The sequence below is a fragment of the Toxotes jaculatrix genome, chromosome 9 (genome assembly GCF_017976425.1).
Source record: "Toxotes jaculatrix isolate fToxJac2 chromosome 9, fToxJac2.pri, whole genome shotgun sequence".
Lineage (NCBI taxonomy): Eukaryota > Metazoa > Chordata > Actinopteri > Toxotidae > Toxotes > Toxotes jaculatrix.
Genome location: NC_054402.1, coordinates 28,132,967 through 28,155,509, shown reverse-complemented (window position 1 = coordinate 28,155,509; position 22,543 = coordinate 28,132,967). Strand labels below are relative to the sequence as shown.

The window sequence follows — 22,543 nt, the reverse complement described above, 5'->3', positions numbered from 1 at the left end:
ACCCTTAATTTTGAATTCTGTGTGTCATCCAAACATTTTTCTTTTTTTTTCTTTAGCCCTGTTAGAAGAAGAGGCGCTGCCCAAGAAACAGTCTATAGCCTCTCGTCTGTCTGAGAAGTTCCAGGCTTCCCTCAGCTCTGGCTGCGAGAATGACAGCGACTTTCAGCCGGAAAAAAAACGCATTCGCACTTCTGAGAACAAGGTAGATTAGATATAGGTGCTTTGTATATACTGTGTTACATTTATCCTGAATTTACTGTATATTACATTTGCAAGGGGGATCTATAAAATTCTTGTACTCATGACATAAAACCAAAGAACCGTAATATCTCCAGTGATGAAGTCACATTGTTCTAAGTAGTAGTAGAGTAGTTGAAGTTAGAATTTGATGACAGTGTAACTGAGATATAGGTGAATCAATGTGCAATACACAGTATTACTGTCAGGCAGTGACATAAAATGGATAACTGTGTACATGAAGGAAAAGATGGATTGTTTCTTAAGACAAACTGCAGTATATTGCTGAATGGATTCGCTTCTTTTCCTGTGGTCAGTAGCTGGTGACTAAACGAGGACGTGCTCAGCTGCTGAGACATCACACAGAGTGGGAGACTCACAACACGTTCCACACCTAAAGGCTGTGAAAGCATTTTTTTCAAGCAAATGTCAAAACAGGGAAATGTATTAGTTCTTCACTTTACCGTATTGGTAGATTGAATCCCTACTTAGCAAAGTTAATTGTTTACATTGTGAAACTGCACTTTATTTATGTCAGTGAGAGAGCGTTTTAAATAAAGGGGATGTGGGTAAACATTTCCTCTAGACATGATGCTTGGAATTGCCCTTCTACCCCAACCGGTCTGGTTTTGACAAGCTCTAGCAGCTCTAGCAAAAGTCCTAGTTGTTCCAGACTTCTTCCATTTAGGAATTATGGAGGCCACTGTGTTTTATTTTCAAACATCAATTGCGCTGCAGGCCGCTCCTTCGACCTCTTGGCTTGGTTTTTACGCTGATTTACACTGTCAGCTGTGAGACTTTATGCAGACAGGCGTGTGCCTTTCCAGATCATGTCCAGTCAAATTGAAAATGTGGAAAAAGTGAAGCGGTATTAAAAACTTTCTTCACGCACTCAGAAAATACTGAGTTAGTAGTAAAGTTTCTGTGTTCCTTCTTCAGGCCCGGAAAAAGCAGCGTCTGGAGAAGGGAGTGATATTTATCGATGATGAGCTGGACCTGCCAAATGAGCCCTCAGGTCCGAGTTGGGCCACAGAGCCAAACAGTTCTGCAGCCAGTGTGTCCTCGACATGCAGTGTGAGTATATTACAGACAGCAATGCGCATTGAGCATGGTCATATGGTTTTATTGACACATGGGGGCAAAGTTGTCTGTTTAAACATTAGTCACTGTGGACCACCTTTGATTTGGCTTATGTGATACAGTTGAATTAAATACCTTAATATATGGGCAGCATCAGAATATGCAGGCACAGTCCGCCTGCATTATCCACATGTTCTCCAGAAAGAATACTGGATCCCAGTTCATGTGGACTGGAAGCCAGTTTTTAACCAAATTAAATATGTTATTTTAGAAATATTAAATATTAATGGAAAATATTCATTATCAGCATCTTTGATACACAATATTATGATAGTTATGTACTCTGAATCATGGGAAAGGACACCAAGCCAGCTCATCCCCCTAAACTCCATATAAGCAAAATCTAAACTAGACTGAACCAAACAAAAACCGATAACTGGACTACCAGACTGGTTTCACCATTTCAGCTGTAAGTTCACAATCACCATTCACTACCACCACTGGGTGGTGTTATGCTCCACTGAATGGATCAAGGCCTAAAGTTTAAAACAGGTAGAGGCTTTAAATGAGGCAAAAGAAGCACAGTGTTTAAGAAAACATGAATTAACTGCAGTGTTCAGATTTAGGAAACAGATGTATATGTGTGAACAAGGGTTTGTGTATATCCACACAGGTCTTACAGTTTAATTTGACTTGAATTATTGTGATGGTTTTTACTCATATAATCATTTTCATTTATATTAAGTCAAATGATCTGCAAGTGGTTCATTAAGAGCTTTTTCAAGACTGACTCCTCTTTGGCCCCTGTGGAGACATTTAACACAAAATAGTAAAATGCAAAACCAACTGTATAGTAAAATTCATATGCACCACAGAATTAGAACCACATATTACAGGAACTGTAATGATAGTTTAATTTCCCTCAAACTCAAGAGGACCGGTCCACAGTCACAGGAAGGGCAGAGGCACATTCCCTCATCTTTGTGCCATAAAAACTTATTGACATTTCAGCTTGCCACATTTCTGCTGTAAATGCTGGTCACTGGAAAGAGAAATGCTAACATACAGGAACAAAGGGAGCATTGTACATCACTGTATATTGCATTTGCTGTATTATTAATGAAAAAAAAATCATATTTCTGTTAAAGAGGGTATAGAAAATATTAGAAACACCTCTGTGTAACCATAAACTTCAGCTGCACCCCAAACTACAGCCTCCGTCGTGATCATAAAACATACAGCGCTGTTTTAAAAGTTTCAAAGTAACCATACAGATGTGTAACAGTTTTCGCCACGGTAAGTAAAGTGAGGATGCTTTCAGGAATTAGGCCATGAATATGATATATTTATATCATAATATTTATGAATAAACTTCATACAAAGTGCAGGAAACAGAAAAAGTCTAAGTCAGATCAGTATTTGCTGTGGCCAACTTGGTTCACTTAGTTTTTCAAAGTATTTAGCGGGTAGGTTGTTCAGAGCATCTCTGAGGACTTGCCACAGTTCTCCTGTGGATTCAGGCTGCCTCTGTCTTCTGTCTCTTCATGTGATCCCAGGCTGACTCCATGATGTTTGGATCTGGGCTCTGTGGAGGCCAGACTATCAGTTGGTGGACTCCTTGTTCTTCTTGTCTCTGAAGATAGTTCTTTATGACTCTGGCTGTGTGTTTGGGCTTGTGATCACGCTGCAGAATGAATTTCAGACTCCTTCCTGATGGTGTTGAGTGACGGAAAAGAATCTGAGCATCTTCTTTAAACATTTGCACAATACTAAATATAACCTGCATGAAGATAGGATTTTGTTCATTATTGATTAATCTGGCAGTTATATTGTTGATTAACTAATTATTAATTGAAGATTTGGGATTTTTAAAAAATTCCCATTATAATTTCCAAGAGGTCAAGGTGACACCTTCAGGTTTCTTTTTTTTTATCCTCCCATCAGTCCAAAACTCAAACATATACACACTATATACGTGTGTGTGTATATATATGTTCATATATAGTAATGAAAAGTAGCAAATCCTCACTTTTGAAAAGCTGGTTTAGCATTTTTGCTGGAGAACTTGCTGAAACTATTAATTGATTATCAAATTAGAATCTTATATATTTACTGTAGATCCAGTATTCAGTTAATTGACTAGTTGTTTCCTTTCTAGATTTATTGCAGGGCCGTTGTATCAGATTAGACTATGTTAGCTTTTGCGAGGTGAAGCTAATAAATAGACCACAGAAAAATTAACCATGTTTGTCACACAGATGTTGATGATTTCGTAGCTCAAAACATTTAGGATGAATCATTTCCTGCTGCAAGTTGAAGGTTTTTGGGTGTTAACATGAAAAAGTAGAGCATCTTGTGTCAACCCACTGCCGCAGTAAGAAGCAACCAAAGCAGGTGCATCAAGTAACACCGTGTTCTTAAAGGTATCAAGATGCTGTTTCTGGTGAATAATCCATGTTCCTGGGTTCTCTGCAGGTCCCAAAGACCAACAGGTTACGATAATCATTAGACATGCTCAACCACAAAACGCTGTCGCAAATCTCACAGGAATGGTTGAACTCTCACAACTGCGTCTAAACCTGCCACAGGTGTGTGGCTTGGATTTAGAGCTGCGGATGATGGGAGGTGGAAAAAGAGGAGGAGGGAAAGTGAAGTCGAAAAAGCGCGTCCGTCTCTGGTTTCCCTGCAGCTACATGACCCGGGCTCTTTTGTCCTGTGAGCGCTGACTGATGGCCTGAATGGGGCCCTTTGAAGCAAGCTCCAGTTTTAATTAAGAGGGTTTGCCTCGCCTGGGCCGCTGATCTGTGAAAGCCACGGGGATAAATATTGAATGGGGTTCACCCGCTGGTTACTGCGCCCGAGGGATAAACAGGTGCTTTGGAGGGCAGATATTTGCCACGGTCCCTCCCTGCACAGTGTGGTCATATCAGGAGGAGGGGGTGTTCGGTGTCATGTCTTCTGAGGTATTGGCTATTGAAGCCCACCCTTATTGGAATGAATTCCAAGCCCTTGAAAGCTGTGGAATGAGGAGCAAATTGGCGTCCAGCTAGAGGCGCCAGTGATACCTAAGTGATCTACTGCCTGCGGCCCCTCAGTGCCCTCTGACTGGCCCCCTGGAGTGTGAGATTTCCATCTATCAGGTGTTGGCAGGGAGTATAGCAACAGAAACCTACCTCTGAATATTCGGAGGTGTTCAGTAACACCACTGACCTCTGTTCTGTCAATTCAAGAGAGCTTTAGCCACTGCATACACTTACACCTGACAGTGTATGTATACCAGGAAATGTAGCATAGCTGAAGGAACTTAGTAAACCTAAAGAAAAATAGTCTACCTGTACTAAGTAAACATAATATATTTGAAGAAATGTAGTCAAACTAAAGAAACTTAGTTTACCTTTACTGTACAGTGTACCTGTAGATGCCACGTTAATAAGAAAACAGTCCCCTCACCTAACATGCTGTTTGGGAGACAAAGCAAAGGCATTGTCATTGCCAGCAAGCACCCAAGGAGCAACACCAGTGAAACTGTTCTGCGCTGAAAGAACCAGTATGTTCTTGTTGCGAGCAGAGCTGGTGTCCTGTTTGCCCCCTTTTGCCAGTTATCTGCATTCCTTTCTAGGGGGTGTCTGCTCTGGGCTGTGGGGCCAAGCTTGAAACCTTGTTGTCCTGGCATCTCTGGAGGCAGGCGCGTAAAAGGATACTCTTGTGTCAGCTGTTTCCTGCTGCAGCTTTTGACAAGGGCCTCTATTCATCAGCAAGCCCTTCTACTCTGCCCCAGCCCACCCCTCCTCCCCTCTCTTTGCCAATGAATAAGTAATTATTGGCCATCTTGGGGCAGGATATTTGGATGGCTCTATTTAATGTGGCAGCAGCAGGTAAGGTGATCGGGCCCAGGGCCCAGGCTGTGAAGCGTAACTGTTCCAGAGGAGAAAGGTAACTTGAACTGGTGTTGGGGCCCTACAGCACCTCTGTTTATTTTTCACATGGGCTCAGGGCTCGTTATCCCTCTTAACTCTGAGAGATGGCTCTCTAAGGGCTTTCTCTGGCCTGTACTCCATCACACATTGTAATATTTGATGGGCAAACATGCTTGGAAAATCTGAGCTGGCAGGTAACTCGAGCTACTCATCTGTCATCAGAAGTGCTACCTCCTGATCTCCATCGTAAGTTGCGATGCGTGACGACACATACCATTCATTCTTACCTGAAACCATTCAGCTAATTTGTCAGAGAATTTAGGGATAAACCTTTTTTTTTCCAAGCATGTGTATGATGTTTATTCAGTATTAACAACAGTATGATAATCTCTGAAGAAAGAAGCCAGAACATTTTACAAAAGTCCAAAGATAATACCATGCAGTGGACAAGGCGTGCATATCAATGTTAACCTCATGGTCTGATTTCATTCACTGTTCAAAAGATGAGATTTCATCTTGTTGCAATTTGTGTATATTGATATTGCAATATCAGTATACACATGGGTGACAAAGGAAAAACCAAAAACCATAGTGTCTTGGTAAGGTCCTGGGCCACCACCTGCTCCCACAACAGCTTCAGTGTGTCTTCACGAGGGCCCAAACTATGCCAGCAAATGTCCCCCACATAGAATAACAGAGCCACCAGGTCCCTTCACTGTATGGGTCAAGCATTCATACCATTCTCTTGGTGTACACCACGCATCCACTGGTCCATATCTCTGTGGGCCAGTTTGGTCTCTGCACCACTGAACTCTCAGATGTTCCTTCATCTTTGTACTGAGGGCTTCATGCTCTGCAGTCCTACTGTAACATCCCTCTGTGTGTGACTGTGGATGAACTGTTGTCGCTGACACAGTCTGATTACATCCTGCAGTCACATTCTCAGAGAGCATCACGCTCATCAGCTGAGCTCTGTGGATCACAGTCTGACCCTGTTCACTGACGTCTTCCCCATAGATCTAAATGCGGATGTCACTGTAATCATTGTTCATATGGAAACACTAGCTAAGAGAGCAGTCAAATACATTAGGCAAAATAATGATGAGATCAAAGTTCCGATATGAAGCTCATGAGCTGTGGAGCTTAATGAATCTGGGTATTTTGCTGACCAGAAACCTGATTCAAAATTCAATCAGCTGTCAGAACTTAACCCTACCTGTACACCATTTCGCTAAGAATACTTTGACATAACTTTAAAGAGAGTTTATTTCTTTAAGCATGTAATATATTATTATTTTTATTTTATTATATGTTGTTGCTTTATTTTTTTACAGAAAGGCACTGTTTACCGTTATTTACACTCAATTAAGGGCAGATTTATTTTGAAAAATGAAATTAATGAACTCCAATAATGTTATATAATAAATACAGTTTGTAAAATATATATTTATAGATAAATTACTTCTAGCATTACTACTGCCGCTACTACTACTGATATATACATTTATTGTTATAATGGTAACGATTAAACTTTATACTTCCAGTTCTGGATTTGAGAAGCCTGTGTGTAGATGATGTATGTGAGCCACTGAATGGTCAAAGAGTACACCACTTAAAAGAGCTCAACACATAAGCAGGATCAGTTTCATAAGTGGTACCGGCTACACTTCACCTGTGAGCGGGGGGGGGGAAAAAAAGGATCCACCACGTCACTGGATGGCTAATTATGAAGCAGCTACATTTTCCCAGCTGCCACAATGGTGGCCTATCAGCTTTCAGTGCCAGGAAAGGTCACCTGGTGCAGAGAGGGACAGGACACCTCGTGTATGGATACAAATCCTTTATAGTTTTCCATGTGTTTTTCAAAAGAGCGTACAAGACAGTTTGTCAAAAAGGCTGTTGAGACAATGGATAATGGTTCTGAGTCGGTAACAAGCTCTGTATGCTGTGCAGTTATGTGTAAGCTTTGTGGTTTACCATTAAGAATATTAAGAAAATAAGTAACAATAGATGGCCAGCCAGCCTTATCATTCATTTAAACCATGCACTATGCGTACTTTTGTGTTGGTGTAGCCATGGTGGTGTGGTAGGGTTGATACATGCCTACAGATGTGACACAAGCACAACAACAGTTTATTAATAGGCAGCAACTTCTTCATGGTATCCATAATAACTGATCAAAGCTCCCAGTGTGGCAATGTGACCAAAACACCAAAATCTCTCACCCAGCATCGTGAAATATATTAAGCCACCATTTGTTTCTTTTTCTCCATCCCAGTCCCCAGAACCCTGCTCCTGGTGCCTGTGTGCCTCAGCCAAAGAGTGTGTGAAGGACCAAAGCAAAGAAGGCAAAAAGAAGATTCCCAAGATCTTCTTTGGCACTCGTACACATAAACAGATAACTCAGATTGCCCACGAGCTGAAACGCACCGTTTACTCCAACGTGCCGATGACCATCTTATCCAGTAGAGATCACACCTGTGTCAACCCGGAAGTGGCGCGTCACTCCAACCGCAATGAGCGCTGCAAGGACCTGCTGGACGCCAAGGATGTGAGGATGAACACTGACACACACACACACACATATTCACACAGAATTCCTTATTACTCACATAAATAACAGAAATGGATCTTTTTGTAGGGTTTAAAGGTAGCAGCCGTGGTCAACTTGCATACATACGGGTTGACAGTCTAATGCTTTTCCTGCAGTACTATATCTCTAAAGCTTGACCTTGCACTGCACTCCCTTAGTCCTGTAGAGTACAACTGTTAAAGAGATTGCTCTCTAGAGTCAAGAGGCACACTACAAACCTCATGAGCTCATTAAACCCCCCACATTTGTCTGCACCCTCATGGAATTAAACTTGTATCCACTTTTTACACAAGCTCCTGCATTACAACATAAAAGAGACACAATTTTTTTTTTTTTTTTTTTTTAACCCATCCCACACACTCTGTTCTATGAATAAAACTTTGCTGCACAGTTCGGTCACCTTGTGCCACAGACCCAAAGGTAACTACTGCCGGACAATATTCCTTCAATATAATATAATATAATATAATATAATATAATATAATATAATATAATATAATATAATATAATATAATATAATATAATAGCAGCAATTACAATTCTACATTATCCACAATTGGTCCATCAGGGTCTTTTTTAACACACTAAATGTCAGCAACCATTGAGCTTTTTCTTTTTTTTAGAAACATGAGACACTTGTAACACCTCATACTGTCCTAAAGCTGAGACTCCTACTGTAATGCCGACAATTAAGCTGTCATTGGAGGTGTTTGCCTTCATGGCAATTGTCTGACTTTGTCATATGAAGTAGCTGGCCCAGTTATAACCCCTCACTGGAGTGGGTGTCATTGATGCTCTTGTGTCTTCATCACCTCAGGGTGTAGTCTAGTCAGTGTCAGATTACCATGCTGCACAGACACAAAGTGACTCAAACACAAATACATACACTGATAAGCTGAAGGTACCTTCAGTCAAAACACCTGCCTTACAATTTCACTTTGCTGTAAGCTGTCCTGACTCCTCTGAATGAGACTGTGCTGGTCGTTAATGCCCCCCCCCCCAAACTCAACTCCCCTTACACTGAGCAGACAGGGTTCAGTGTCAGCAAGGTGTCCAAGTTTAGCACATCATTGTGACAAGTAGACCATTTCATTCAGAGATTATTATTGTGTCTGGAGGTTACCGAGTCCACCGGTGTACAGCATTTTGTGTGACAGCGTCACCTCAAGCTGTTCGATTCATAAAGAGCAGGGTGGGACTCGTAAAGCAGGCACCTCTTCTGACAGAGTAATTGGGGCTTGGTACATGAGATGCTGCCTCTTTACACATCTGCATCTCAATGTCAGGACATGTAAACTACAACAGCTAAGAACATCTTAGTCCCAGGGACTCGTTCCTCAAAAACCCAAGACAATGGCTGCATGTTGTTATGTTTTGTTGTGTTACTTTTTGTTAGGTACCTGCATCCAAGTCATTGAATGCTGATGACTTAAAGTGGTGGATTTCTAGTACTTAACAGACAAACTTCCTCTGTACATCACATGTTCCAAAAGCTGCTATAAAACAAAGTTTATTACAATTATTAGTTCATGATTATACTTTGGTCTAATTCTATCCATTCTCTGTTGTATATTATAGGGTAGGTCATGCCGCTTCTACCACAGTGTCCAGAGAATGCGGGACCAGTACACACTACAACATGTGCATGGACTACATCAAGCCTGGGACATTGAGGACCTGGTCACGCTGGGCAAGCGGCTACGCTCTTGCTCTTACTATGCTGCCCGTGAACTTATGCAGGGCGCCTCAATCATCTTCTGCCCATATAACTACCTGCTGGACCCAATGATCAGAGAGAGTGTGAGTAGAGTTTAGTCTAGAGGGAGCAACAGATCAGATATGGCGTGCAGTGTCAGTGAATTTACCACTTCTCTTTTCTCCGTCTTTGTCTCTGTTTTCACTGTCCATCATCACCAGATGGAGATCAACCTGGCAGACCAGATCTTGGTGCTGGATGAAGCCCACAACATTGAGGACTGTGCAAGGGAGAGTGCCAGCTTCACGTTAGACCATAACAGTCTGCTGATGTCCAGGAATGAGCTGGATGGCATGGTCAGCAGCAACATCAGACGCTCCAAGCATGAACCGCTCAGAGACTTCTGCTACAGCCTGAGCAAGTCAGTCACTTAGGCATCTCAGCTGTGCACATCTGTGGTTTTCATAATGTCAGTAGATATTGATTCAGGATGTCTGTTTGTGTAGCTGGATCCAGGAGAGCCAAGGCCTGATGAGCGAAAGAGGATACGAGACAGCAAGCAAAGTCTGGAATGGGAAGGAAATACTCGACATCTTTCACAGCCTGGGCATCACTGCGGGTACCTTTAATATTCTGAAGGTACACCAAATATCTCTGCTTTAATTGTAGACATCCCATCATGAGCTCATTATTTTCTATTGATTTGATTCACACTGCGAGTTTTGCTATTATCATTAGCATCTAGCATCTCCACTTAACTGAAACATTGACCTAGTTCAAATGTCCAGTCTAACCCTTAAGCAGTGAACTCTCACAGATTTTGATTGACACAAACCGTGTGATCAGACCCAGAGGGCAGTTTACTGACCAGAGAAATGCATGGTAACGTTCAGGTATGGAATCATACGTCAGATATCATATGGTCCAGAATGCATCGGCGCGCCTGGTTTTCGATCAGCTTAAAAGGGCACACGTCACTCCGCTGCTCGTTGACCTCCATGGCCGCTTGAATCAAATTCAAGTCACTAATTCTTGCCTACAGTGTGACTCCTCCGTCTGCATCCATCTACTTGAACTCAGTCATACAAGCTTATGCTCCTTCTCGGCCACCGCTTTCCTCCAAGGAACGTCTGGCATTGACATCCCTGCATACGAGGCAGTCACGGTCCAGACTGTTCTTGTTTGTGGTTCCCCAGTGGTGGAACAAGCTACCAGTTGCTATCAGAGCCGGGGCATCCCTCTTTAGCATCAAGAATCAAGAAATCTTGAAAAACAGTATGGTCTCATTTATTTATGGGAAATGTGTGTTTGCATGTTCTGTAACAATTAACAGCTCTGTTTCATTCTCATATATGTCGCCCACTGTCTTTCTGTGTGACAGCAAAACTTGGCAGCAGTGCTGGAGAAGGAGGAGTGTACTGGCTTGGTTAATGGTAAAGAGGACATGGTGCTGGTCCCAACCATCAGCTCAGCTACCTCCACTGTCCTCAAAAGCCTCTTCATGGTTCTGGATTTCCTCTACAGGGACAACTGCAGGTCAGAGACAGCCCAAACAAGTCAGCTAAATCCTCAGTCATGCTAGTCCCTCAGATGAACTATTGTATTTAGTATAAAATTGAACAGTCTTTTGGTTGCTCTCCATGTGTCTGTAGGTTTGCTGAAGATTACCGAGTCGCTCTGCAGAAGAGCTACGCTTGGACAAACCAGGCCCCGCCTGACATCCCTGATTCTCAAGGCTTTTTTGTCCGACCACGCCACAGACAGCGACAGAGCATCCGAGTCAAGACAGAAGTGTTGACACTCAGTTTCTGGTGCCTTAACCCTGCCGTGGTAAGAGGTTAGATGTGCAGACCCCTTGACATTAAGGTTACATGCCAAGTGCTGGTGAAAGACTGTGTGTCGTAGGAAAAATTAAACGATAAAGACTATTTATTTTTATAGTAAATATAATGAAACCCCTCAGAGGTTCATTGTGTCTCTTTCTGTGTCTCCCAGGCTTTCTCTGACTTGAGCGGGTCGGTGCACAGTATTGTGCTGACATCAGGAACCCTGTCACCCATGGGCTCCTTCTCCTCTGAACTTGGGGTGAAATTCTCCATTCAGCTCGAGGCCAATCATGTGATCAACAAGTCCCAGGTCGGTTGTCCTGTGTCATACTGCGGGGGTGCTTAATCCATGAATATACTGACTATAGTCACAGTTAGGGTGTATCAAACCGTCTGTCCCTGACATTGCTCCACATCTGTCACAGCGCCACTCTTGTCCAGCAGATGTCACTGTCTAACTGCTTGATTGCACTTAAACTCATCTGAAGTCCTGACTAATGCAGTTGTTGCAGGGGTTTTACAGTCTAGGGAAAATACTGAGTTGGCAGGTTTGCAATAATCCCCACATTTAAATCACTTGGGCTGACTAATGTTAAAGGTGACATGGCATATGGTACAACTGCTGGGTTGGACTCAAAAGGACCTGAGAATCCAGACAAGCGAACCTTCAACTTGAACACTATTCAGCAGCGGCAGTGCACATTAGAAATAAAACAATGTGTTTTTGAAAAGGCTTATAATGACACCAGGAAGTATTTGTCTTTGGGTCTTATGATAACAAAGATTCCAAGAATCCAATGGGATCATATACAGATGTATTTCTTATTTTATATGAAATATATTGGTGATATCAGCCTCAGATTTCTAACGGCCTCTCTCCAGGTTTGGGTGGGTACTGTTGGTGCTGGACCCCAAGGTAGAAAACTGTGTGCCACCTTCCAACATACTGAAACGTACGCCTTCCAGGACGAGGTGGGTGCCCTGCTGCTCCATGTGTGCCAGGTCGTGGCCAAGGGCGTGCTCTGCTTTTTGCCTTCTTACAAGGTAAATATACCACAAAAACACGCTCTACTGAAACAGGAAACAGGCTGGGAAATTACTGGTGGAATGAGAGATTGCTAAGAATCAGTCTGTCACGTGAACCATCACCGCTACATGTGTTGGCACTTTCAGAATTACAATGCTGAGCTATTTTGGGTGTCCTGTACAGAACAGGAGACTGTTCTGGCTCACATCCTAGTCCTTTGTACATTTTTATTTTTATGTTCACTGAGTAGAAAATCCTAGATACTGTGATGGAAATACAAAAAGAAAAACATCATTTGTTGCTTTGATCTTTGATTTGTTGATTCAAATCTGCTGTAGCTTCGAGACTCTAGTTTGGGGGTGTTGTATTGGAATGAATTCCATTGTTTTGAAGAGGTAGTGGGTTGTTTGCTGTTGTAATGCAAATTTAAAATTTCACATTTCACCACTGGGTGGAGCTGGAGACCACAAACTGGAGTCATGTCCAGCGCTTTTGATGTTCGAAGGTATTTGTATTAACTTAAGTCGTGCAAAGCAAAGCAACACAAAGCCTCCACTGGATTCCAGTGGATCCCACTGCTAAGAAGCAGCCGCTGGCGGTGTCACATGTTACAATAGATCACCACTAATCAATAGAGGCACTTGTCAGGTTCTTGTTGAATGCCGTCATCCTCACAGAACTGTATCTTCTTTCAGTTAATGAGGGCGCTTCTGAGAGCACACTCGTAGACACTTTGTCCCCCTTTGTTTGTTATGCGTTTTTGTTCATGAATAATTAACGTCCACTGCAGCTCACTTGTCACATTAGCTTACAAAGGGGGCAAGTGGTTTTCATTTATCATTGTGTGTGTTTTGTCCACATTCCACATGTTACATGTGACTTTGGTCATTAGCAGGTTTTGACATTTAGCATGCTTCTTACTGTGGGGAAACTTAATTTATATAGTAATGCAGTGGTTCCCATTGTTACTTGAATAGTTGTTGGTGCTAAAAAGAATGTTTGATAAATGTTATTTGTGTTGATTATTTTCTTCTTCCCTATATTCGTGATCTCGTGATCCCTCAGATTTGTGTTGTGGGTGTTTACCACCATATTGGGAACCACTGTCATAAGTTTTTGCCTTTGGCATATTTTCATAGTCCGTGTTTGACGTGCATTTCAACATGTCGCATGCGGCGGCCGTTGGTTTGATTTCTCTGCAGTCCTTGTTTGCTTGCTATCCAGTTGCGTTCTCTAAACAGCTGATGACACCGCTGTCCAAACTGTAAGGGGAAAGCCAAGACTCTGGGCCTTGTTGTTTTCTCATTTTACCTTCCTTTTTTGTCAGCCTCCGATGCCAGCCGAGGAGCGACTGTGAGCTGTGGGATGTTTTTTTTTTATTATTGATAGCCGTGTAGGAGTCTTCTATCTCTTTCTATGCTGATGCATAAATATTTAATCTGCAGTCAGCTCTTAAAGATGAGGAGATGAGGGGGATATGAAGGGCTGGGGTATTAATTGGAGCCCATGGAGGCCTCATTGGTGCCGCTGAGTCCCGTCTGCTCTGTGATCTGTGTGTTTGTGTGTGTGGAGACTACACAGAGAGGATAGGTCATCTCCAGACATCCCTGTTCACTGTGTCTAGGTGATGGCTATCAGCCCCCTCATACACAGCTGGTTTTGTGGTAGACAGAGGGAGCAGTGAGGCGAACAGGCATGCGGGGTCAAAGACGTGTCCCTTAAAGCTCTGTTCGCTACCTTCAAATACACAAAGTCAAAAATACATCACACACTGGCACTGCTCTGGCACTGTTTACATGAAGCTGAATTATCTTTTTATGCTGGATGCAATCAGAAAAAAAAAAAACTACAACATAATGAATAAATGAACTAAAATTTGACTTTTGTTGTCTGTCTTTGAGTTGGGGTTGAGAAAATGAATTGTGTTTGTTTCTGTCGCTGTGGTTGTCATTTCCCAGCAAAAGCCATTGGTTCACTGCAGTGAAATGAACGCAAAGAAACTCATGAGAGTGTTGGGCATTAACAGACAGCTCAGTACATTTCTTTTTTTTTAAGATGCATGGGCACACAAAGTACGCCTGTAATCATGGCCTCTCACACGCACACACAACGTTTCCTGCACCGGTGCTGTGGTTTTGTAGCACTTTAGCCTCAACATCCCTCCAGTTAATGCCCATTAAAACCACAGCGGGCGCTGCCGTCTGGTCCCAGTCGCCAAAGGAACGGACCAATGCTCCACAGGAGGTGGGGGGAAGGGTGGGGGGGCTGATGGTTTATTTAAAAAAAAAAACAAAAAAAACAGGGTTTTGCAGAAGTGGCAGCAAAAGATGGCAGGGTCTACAAGATGCTTTTAAAGGAGATTGAGATAAGGGCCATTAGGTGATGTCGCCTCACTGTCTGTGTGAAGACGCACCCAGTGCTGGCGCCTGGGCTCTGCCTAGCGTGTGTCATATTAAAGTCAAAGCGGACCTCAGGGTGAACACCCACCAGCACGCACCGTCCTCGGGCAGCTCGGGGCTATCGAAGCACCAATCACACAGCTCCAGAAGTACCGTTATCTCAAAGTGAGACTGCTTCTGTCTGTGTCTGGGAGCATATTAGATTGTGTGGCCTATTCCCTTCTGATTTCTGCTAGAGCCGAGGTGATGTTTTATATGGGTTTTTACAGTGGAAACTTGGGGGTTACTGCTGTTTGACTGCGGAGGGGCTTTTTGGACAGGCTCACATTTTCAGTGCTCTCTGGTCGAGCACATTTTTCAGTGTGTTGTATCTTGACAGACTAACACATGGTTGTTTTTGTTCTTTTTACTGGATTTTTTGGCAATAAGAAAAATATAGAATATTGCCAGGGAAGTTATTACAAATGTTTTCTTTGTTAAAACACATTAACCACCAGTTTTTGTTTTATAAAAACATGACTTTGTTAAATCATGTGGCCGATAGACAAGTAAATTTTATTTATATAGCACCAGATAATAACAGACGTTATCATGGGGCATTTTTTACATAGAGCAGGTCTAGACCGTACTCTTTACAATATACTACACTAACATTAACACTCCGTATTTTTACCAATTTATCTGACACTTATCACAGCTACACAATTGACTATTTATATTAAATGAATAGGTGAGAGACACCTCAGAACATTTTTAAAGTAAAGTAAATAAAGTCATATCAGTGTCCGTCTTCCTCTCTGGGAAGCAGGAAGTGTTTTTGCAGCGTTCCGTTGTCATCACCAGTATGGCCGGGGATACGCAGAGCAGAAGACGTGGCGAAGAGTGGCAGGCCAGAGGTGGCAGGTGGCTTCTTGCCACCGGTCTTGGCGTGATGGTCGCTGTGATATTTTGGGACTGAATAATTTACGCCGCAACAACACGTCTCCCCTCGCCACTGCGAAATGTGGCTCCTGGCTGCATGTTTCATTAATGCCGTCGCCTCCAAACCCCTTCCATAATTCAGCAGGCACTAGAGGAGCTGCAATGTGTCGCCACACAGCTCACTGACACCGGGGACACAAGGAAGGAGATAGAGAGGCCGGATGCAGAGGAGGTGAAAGATGGGCAGATAGTAACTGGGGGGAGAGGGGAGGTGTAAAAGTGCGAGAAAGACTACAGTTCACTGCTTCTATCTGGTTGTTTCACCACCCTGTCCCAATTGGCAGAAGGATCTGGCCCACTTTACCATGTCACCAGCAGAGGCTTAGCATTGCACGTACCATGCCTAGAAAGGACAATAAATTATTCACACTTTGTTGTGCCCTCTTATGTGCTAAATACTGCTCGTTGCCTTTTGTGTTGCCTTGTAGCTAAGCTTCTGTAAGACGTCTTATTAAAGTCTAAGAGTGAAGGGCAATAAATAAATTCACTTTTCACTGACAACTTTCTTTTGAAGATGAGAAGACCTATGTCCTATGATTCAGAGAGACACTGAAGTTCTGTGAAGCTAAAAGAAAAGTCTTAGTGTCGTATTCATCTCAGACAAGTGAAGGTAACTGTGCTATGATACAGTTTTCCTATAAAATAAAAGGTGTAATTTTAAAAAAAAAAAAACCTTCTACATTCATAAATAAATGACACGTTTTTGCTATTTTCATACGTCTTTGGTGTATGCTCTTGAAATTATGCAAAGAGGTGTGTAGTTGAGCCAGTAGATTGACATGTTATAGTGCAGCCCGGTCTGCCAGCTAAACACCAGGTCCCTATCAGATGTTGTCCGTAAATTATTCACGAAGGTGCTGGTGTCTGTAAATTTTTTGTGTCTGTAATTTCTTTGTTGAGTGTCTTAACACTCGTATGGTTGAAAGTCTTTTCTGAAGGTGCTAGATCCATGTGACTGCATGGTGAAATGCTCTGCTTCACACACCTACATTCATGCAGTTTCATTTGTTGGACATGGTCAGTGCTGACGGGGGCAATAAAATAACACCTGTAATGTAGTGCAAATCACTAACTGACAAAATTAATATTAAACTCGATGTAAATACTTATTATGTTTAGCGTATACACTTTGTCTTCCTGTATTGGATTGTTGACAGTGTATCTAATACTTTGTCCCTTCACACAACACTGATTCTTTACACTGTGCACTGTTTTAACCCCTTTGAGCCTAAAATTTTGATTTAAAACAGATAGACCGGTGTTTCTAGAATCAAGTCATAGCCTTCTGACAGAGAGTGACAGGGATTAATTGTATGTACTACTTCAGTCGAACTTTGTGTTGAGTTGACTGCAGCAGCGAGAGACTCAGCTTTAGTAGCGATGCTAGCGTCAAACACAGCCACAGTAATAGCAGACTACATTGTTTCTTTACACATGATTTCCTTTGATTTCACATCCATAATGAAGCTCTGTTTTTTCCCTCTCCTTCTTTGGATGAGGCAGACCAGATGCTACACTAGCTCTGTTTAAAAAATAAAGATATTTTTGGTCTAGTGGTCATGATAATCCTGCCCCCAACCCCTGACATAAGCAGTTCTTGGTTTTAGATCAGCAAAGTGTTGGCATTGACAGTTTAGAGTATCTCGCCTACCTGGGGTCCCTGGATGTGATACTGGAGGTGGCCCCCTGAGTACTCTGCATTCATGTAGATCTTGGCAAAGAAACCTAATGTGATGAGAAGTAAGGGCCTGCCTGATCGGAACCCAAGTGATGCTTTGCTGTTGTACATCTGTGCCACTCATGGACTGTCCATAATGAATATCCACTTTGTTGGTCCCAAAGCATGTTAAGCCAAAGAACTTTGAATTAGTTGTATCATCAGATCTGCACTGTATGTCTTGGACTCTTGGGTGGAGAGAGAGAGGCGTAGCTTGCATTTGATCACCATATGGTGGTGACTTGGATCAAATAAACCCAAACATGCAGTAAGGATGAACTGGGAATGTCTTGCAGATTCCCCTATTTGCAAGTTCTCTAGCTCCTCTTGCTGCAGGAATTTTGCCTGCATCCCCTGCAGATAATTGACAGTAGATATTGACATCTAGAGTGGATATCATGTTTACAGTGTACATGGTCAGACCCTTGGTCTTTTGAATTAGCTGTTAGTCATTATGCATGGCTGGAGAATGATAATCGGACCTCTGGCATTAGCATAAATTTCACAAATACCCCCCGGTCTATAATAATCCCAATTGAGATTTTCCTTTATGACTGCATTTGTCATACTTGTTTGGTCCTCACTGGAAATGACCTTAGTTTCAAAAATTATATGCTGTTATTCAATGAGAAAAATACATGTAATATCCTTTTCTGCCAATGACCACGTTAATAACACGATGCTTCTAGTACTGTCAAATAAGATTCTTCAGATAAAATTATGTCGGCCGCAAGACACAAACCATGATTCTGTCTTTACTGACCCTGTTGCCTCAGTTTTATCAGTGAGAGCATTTTTTTTCCTCTGTGTTCTTCTCCTTGTGGAATCAGCTCCTTTCCAAGTGCAGCCTGGCAGATAATGGCTGTTTTGTTTAGTGGTAGATCTGCCTTAAGTACATAACATGAATTATTCATCTCCTGCTCAAGATTGCACTGGAAAGCAGTTGCAGGACAAACAGTTTGCTGCATTTGAAGACGCACGTAAAGGGGTGGGGTGGTGGTGGTGTCCTTGTCGATGTAACACTGCATATTTAGTGAACGCGCTATGTTTTATTGATGCAAACGTCCTGGCCTCTCTTGCTTTAGTAGGCACCAACCTGATTAAATCTTTCCCATGCTTCATATTACCACTATGATGCAACCACACTGGCATGCAATAAACTATCATCGCTCTCTTACTGCTCTCTCACTGTCTGAACTTTGTTGTTTTCCTCTGTACAGTACATAACCCTGCAGGATAAATTTCTGTATAGCTTTGAGCAGCGTTTTGAGGAACACTTGAGTTGGGTGTTCATGCAGGTAGACAGAATAGCTTTACTGTTGGGGACAAGATATCAGTGAATACTCTCTACCTTCCTCCCATCTTGTAGCCCCATTTACATCTGGCTCAGACTTTACAGCTTGACACCATTAGCCTGTCGAGAAGTTTTCTGTTGACTACAAGAAGAACTTCTACTTGACCCTTCTAACACATTTCCAAGCCAGTGAAGCTGCTCTTTGATTTCGAGGCCATGCTTATTCAAGGATATAATCTGCACAGCACAGACATGAGTGGGGCCATGTTAGAATGTGGGCTTTTAGATCAATGTGCCTCCCCTGAGAGCTGCTGACTTTTTGTCCTAACAATAGCACAGCAACAGTGATTTTATTACAGATGGGGTTTAAACGCATCAGCTTTCTAAGTGCAAGTAAAGAAAAGACTTTTTTTTAGGGGTTCAAAAGTAATTGGATGGATACACATTTGTAGGCAAACAAAATCAGAATATTGGAGATTTTGTGCCAATTCTTTGCAGGCAATGACTGCCTGAAGTCTTCGACCCATAGACATCACCAAACACTTTGCATCTTCCCTGCAAATGACCTTCCAGACCATCACTGCAGCCACCTTCAGTTCTTGCTTTCTGTGGAGGTGTCTCTGACCTCTTGTAATTTGCTCAGATGCTGGACAAGCTGCGTGATCGATGGACCAACACCGGTCTCTGGGAGAAGCTAGAACAACAGAAAACTGTGATCACGGAGCCCCGCGGTGGCGGCAAGGGGGATTTTGACGAGCTGCTTCAGACCTACTACGATGCCATCAAATACTGTGAGGAAAGAGGTCAGACTGGTAAACACTATTACACTGACTTTTTGGTTGTCTGCTGGTTTTGAAGTATCACTGAAATAGCTTTGTGCTGAAATATATTAATTATGGATCTAGTGCTCACACGAGTCTAACTCTGAATAGATTTTTAACGAGAAAAGTAAGTGGTGCTTCCCTTGGACAACTGCACCAACCTCTTCTGTATGTATGTGTATTACTTATCATTTACTCTGTTGTGATTTCTTCTTTATAGATGGTGCACTGCTGATTGCTGTGTGTAGGGGTAAAGTGAGTGAAGGACTAGACTTCACAGATGATAATGCCAGGGCAGTGGTCACCATTGGAATTCCCTTCCCAAACATCAAAGACCTCCAGGTAAGTTGAATGCAAACGGTCAAGTATTTAACTGGTTAAGTTCACAGCACCCGGAAACATGGAACATTTACTTCTTGACAGCGAGGAAAAAATATGATGTAGCAGAAGAAGAAGATTACTGTTTACATAATTTAACGGGCTATTATTCATTATTTCATGGAAATGACCTTAAACTGCCATTTTTGGACATTTTTCCCCTAAAAAGTCAGGTCAAAAGGTCAAGTGGTCAGGAGGCAAGTTTCGCATGGTGCAAATTGCAGTTTGTTGTATAAGCCCTATTTACAGCACTCCTACAGCTATACAGATATAAAGCAACAACCAATTGTTACACACTAGATTAATTGCTGTAGTTACCAGTGTGGTGTGGACCAGCTATGTTAAGTATCTTAACCAGGCGATCTAAAGGCTCACCATTACTTCCATCTCTGTTTACCTTGGTCAAAGAACATTTAATCTATAACAATACTTATACAAATGCATCAGCAGAGGTTGGTAAATAAATCTCAGTAAATCCCTGTTAGTAAATAAATGACTATTGCCACTTTGGTGAAGCTGTAGGTCCTGTGGCTGTAAGACTTCCATTACTTCACTGATTTTGATCAAAGATCCAACATTTTGGATACCATGAAGACAAATAATATAACTTGCAGACACAGACATGCACAAAGACAAACCCACACCAAATAAGAGCATCCCTTTTTGGTGATCCGTGAAAAAAAATCCCAGAGCGATGTTGCTGTGTCTGCTCCGTCCTTAGCAGATAAAGTTGACCTTTAAGTTTGAGCCCCACCCCCCCCCACGTCCGCCTCCTACCTCCCACCTCTCTTCCCCTTTACTCCTCCACATCCTCCTGTCAGAGCACGATGAAGCTTTCACTAACCTGTTCTGTCAGAGTCAGTATAGCCAAAGCTGTCAGTTTCACCTCTGTCAGCTTTCAGGGCATTGCTTTTTTTTTTTTTTTTTTTTTTTTTTTTTTTTTTTTTTAAATCAGATATATATTTTTTTAATTTTCTATTTTGTGTGAGCACCGCTGTTTAGGTACAGGCCGATGGTCTAAAACATGCTGCAAAGAAGGTCATGTTGGAGTTCTTACCTTGTATGATTTGACCGCGACAGACAGTTCTCAATACTTAAAATAATTTTGTGTGACAACAGCTGCAAGGATTTACACTGCCATGAAAAACTGAAACTCTTCACTAATACCCAGTAACCAGTAAAATATTTAAACTCCTAATCTATTGTTGTTGTACACCAGGAACAGTTATTGATGTTTCACCCCAACCAGCAAAATCCATGCACAGCCCACTTAACAGCTGTGTCTGTCTAACAAAATCCGTGTAGGTGGCAACAGGAGGCCAAAGACAATGAACGTTAGGGCATTTTATCGAGGTGTAAATGAAATAAATTACATATTATTTGCACATATGCAGATATTATTTGCTACTATTTTTGCTAAAACTAACATGCCCAGCTGTTTTAGGGAATAACTGAGAGTTTTCAAAAGAAGAAACTACATATTTGTGACCATTTTTAAAGACTTGGTCTCAGGGTAGAGTGCAAAATTCCTTTGTTTATTTCCTACACATGCTCTGCTCCTCAGAGACAGTCTCCCGCCACATCTTGTCATAGCTATGACTGTGATAGGATCATGTGGGTGAGGTTGATGGTGGTGATGGCTGACACTTTAACTTTCAAAATCCCATCAGAATCGTTAAGTTGATTTTTGGGGAAAATAGGCGTCAAACCCAGACTCTAAGGCAAATCTGCCCCATTGGAGTCTATAACGACTTAACATGGGGTCTCATGTATAACCTCAGAACAGGCCTCTCTGATACTGACCCTGAATTTCCTGATTTCTTTTCATCTCAACTACTGACAAAATAACCACCAAATTACATTACATTTTTTTATAGAAATTATGGAACACAATCTTTAATGAAATACTGTTTCTACTACTACAGTTTTAATTAGTTTGCAGACTGCTTAGTTAGTTTTGCACTTTCACTCATTAACAAACATCATATGTGGTGTGTAGGAGAAAATACAGTATAAAAAGGAGGAGAACCCATTTGCACCCACACTACAGCGTTTTATTATGTCTTTCATTTCATTGAATGATATGGAATATGGACTGGAGTGATCTGCGGAGGAAGAACTACATTACAATAAGCTAATGTAATAATAATAATGCCATACAGATGTAGGTGGATCAAACATAGCTAATGTTTAATGTTTCATTTATTTTATCTTCCCTCTCCTTTGTTCACCCTAGTCTTGTTTCTTTTCCCTGCAACACTTACATTTAAGTACTGCTAAGTATTTCATTAGTACCTGAAGCATACATCAAATTACACTGTAAATTACTGTCTATGTGACCAGGTTTAATTTGAATATGGCTTTTAGTGGACGTTAAGACCTCCCAAAGGTATCAAGTATTTAGTACTGTTGTATTGGATTTTTCATACCAGGCTTGTAACATCTGAGACTCCATTTTTAAAATTTTCCTTTTTTTTCTTCCTCTTTTGTCCGCATCTTAATCCTTAGCTCTTCTCGTTCCTCGTTCTTTTGCTCTCCGGTCGTCTTCCTCCTCTTATCTTCTCTTTCAGTGGCAGA

General features: G+C 41.9%; 1 protein-coding gene across 2 annotated transcripts in view; it reads left to right on the top strand.

Annotated features, from left to right (window-relative positions):
* brip1 (BRCA1 interacting helicase 1) overlaps nucleotides 1-22,543 on the top strand; it is a 34,604-nt gene that overhangs the window by 3,197 nt on the left and 8,864 nt on the right. Inside the window, exons 5-16 of one of the 2 annotated variants that reach the window (XM_041047372.1) lie at nucleotides 57-202; nucleotides 1,177-1,311; nucleotides 7,513-7,785; nucleotides 9,406-9,627; nucleotides 9,745-9,944; nucleotides 10,030-10,162; nucleotides 10,905-11,059; nucleotides 11,176-11,353; nucleotides 11,519-11,659; nucleotides 12,232-12,393; nucleotides 19,411-19,570; nucleotides 19,809-19,930. In XM_041047372.1, the coding sequence (XP_040903306.1) occupies nucleotides 57-202; nucleotides 1,177-1,311; nucleotides 7,513-7,785; nucleotides 9,406-9,627; nucleotides 9,745-9,944; nucleotides 10,030-10,162; nucleotides 10,905-11,059; nucleotides 11,176-11,353; nucleotides 11,519-11,659; nucleotides 12,232-12,393; nucleotides 19,411-19,570; nucleotides 19,809-19,930 (2,027 nt within the window). Of the gene's footprint in view, nucleotides 1-56; nucleotides 203-1,176; nucleotides 1,312-7,512; nucleotides 7,786-9,405; nucleotides 9,628-9,744; nucleotides 9,945-10,029; nucleotides 10,163-10,904; nucleotides 11,060-11,175; nucleotides 11,354-11,518; nucleotides 11,660-12,231; nucleotides 12,394-19,410; nucleotides 19,580-19,808; nucleotides 19,931-22,543 lie in introns of both variants that reach the window. The other variant, XM_041047371.1, reaches the window with a different exon arrangement.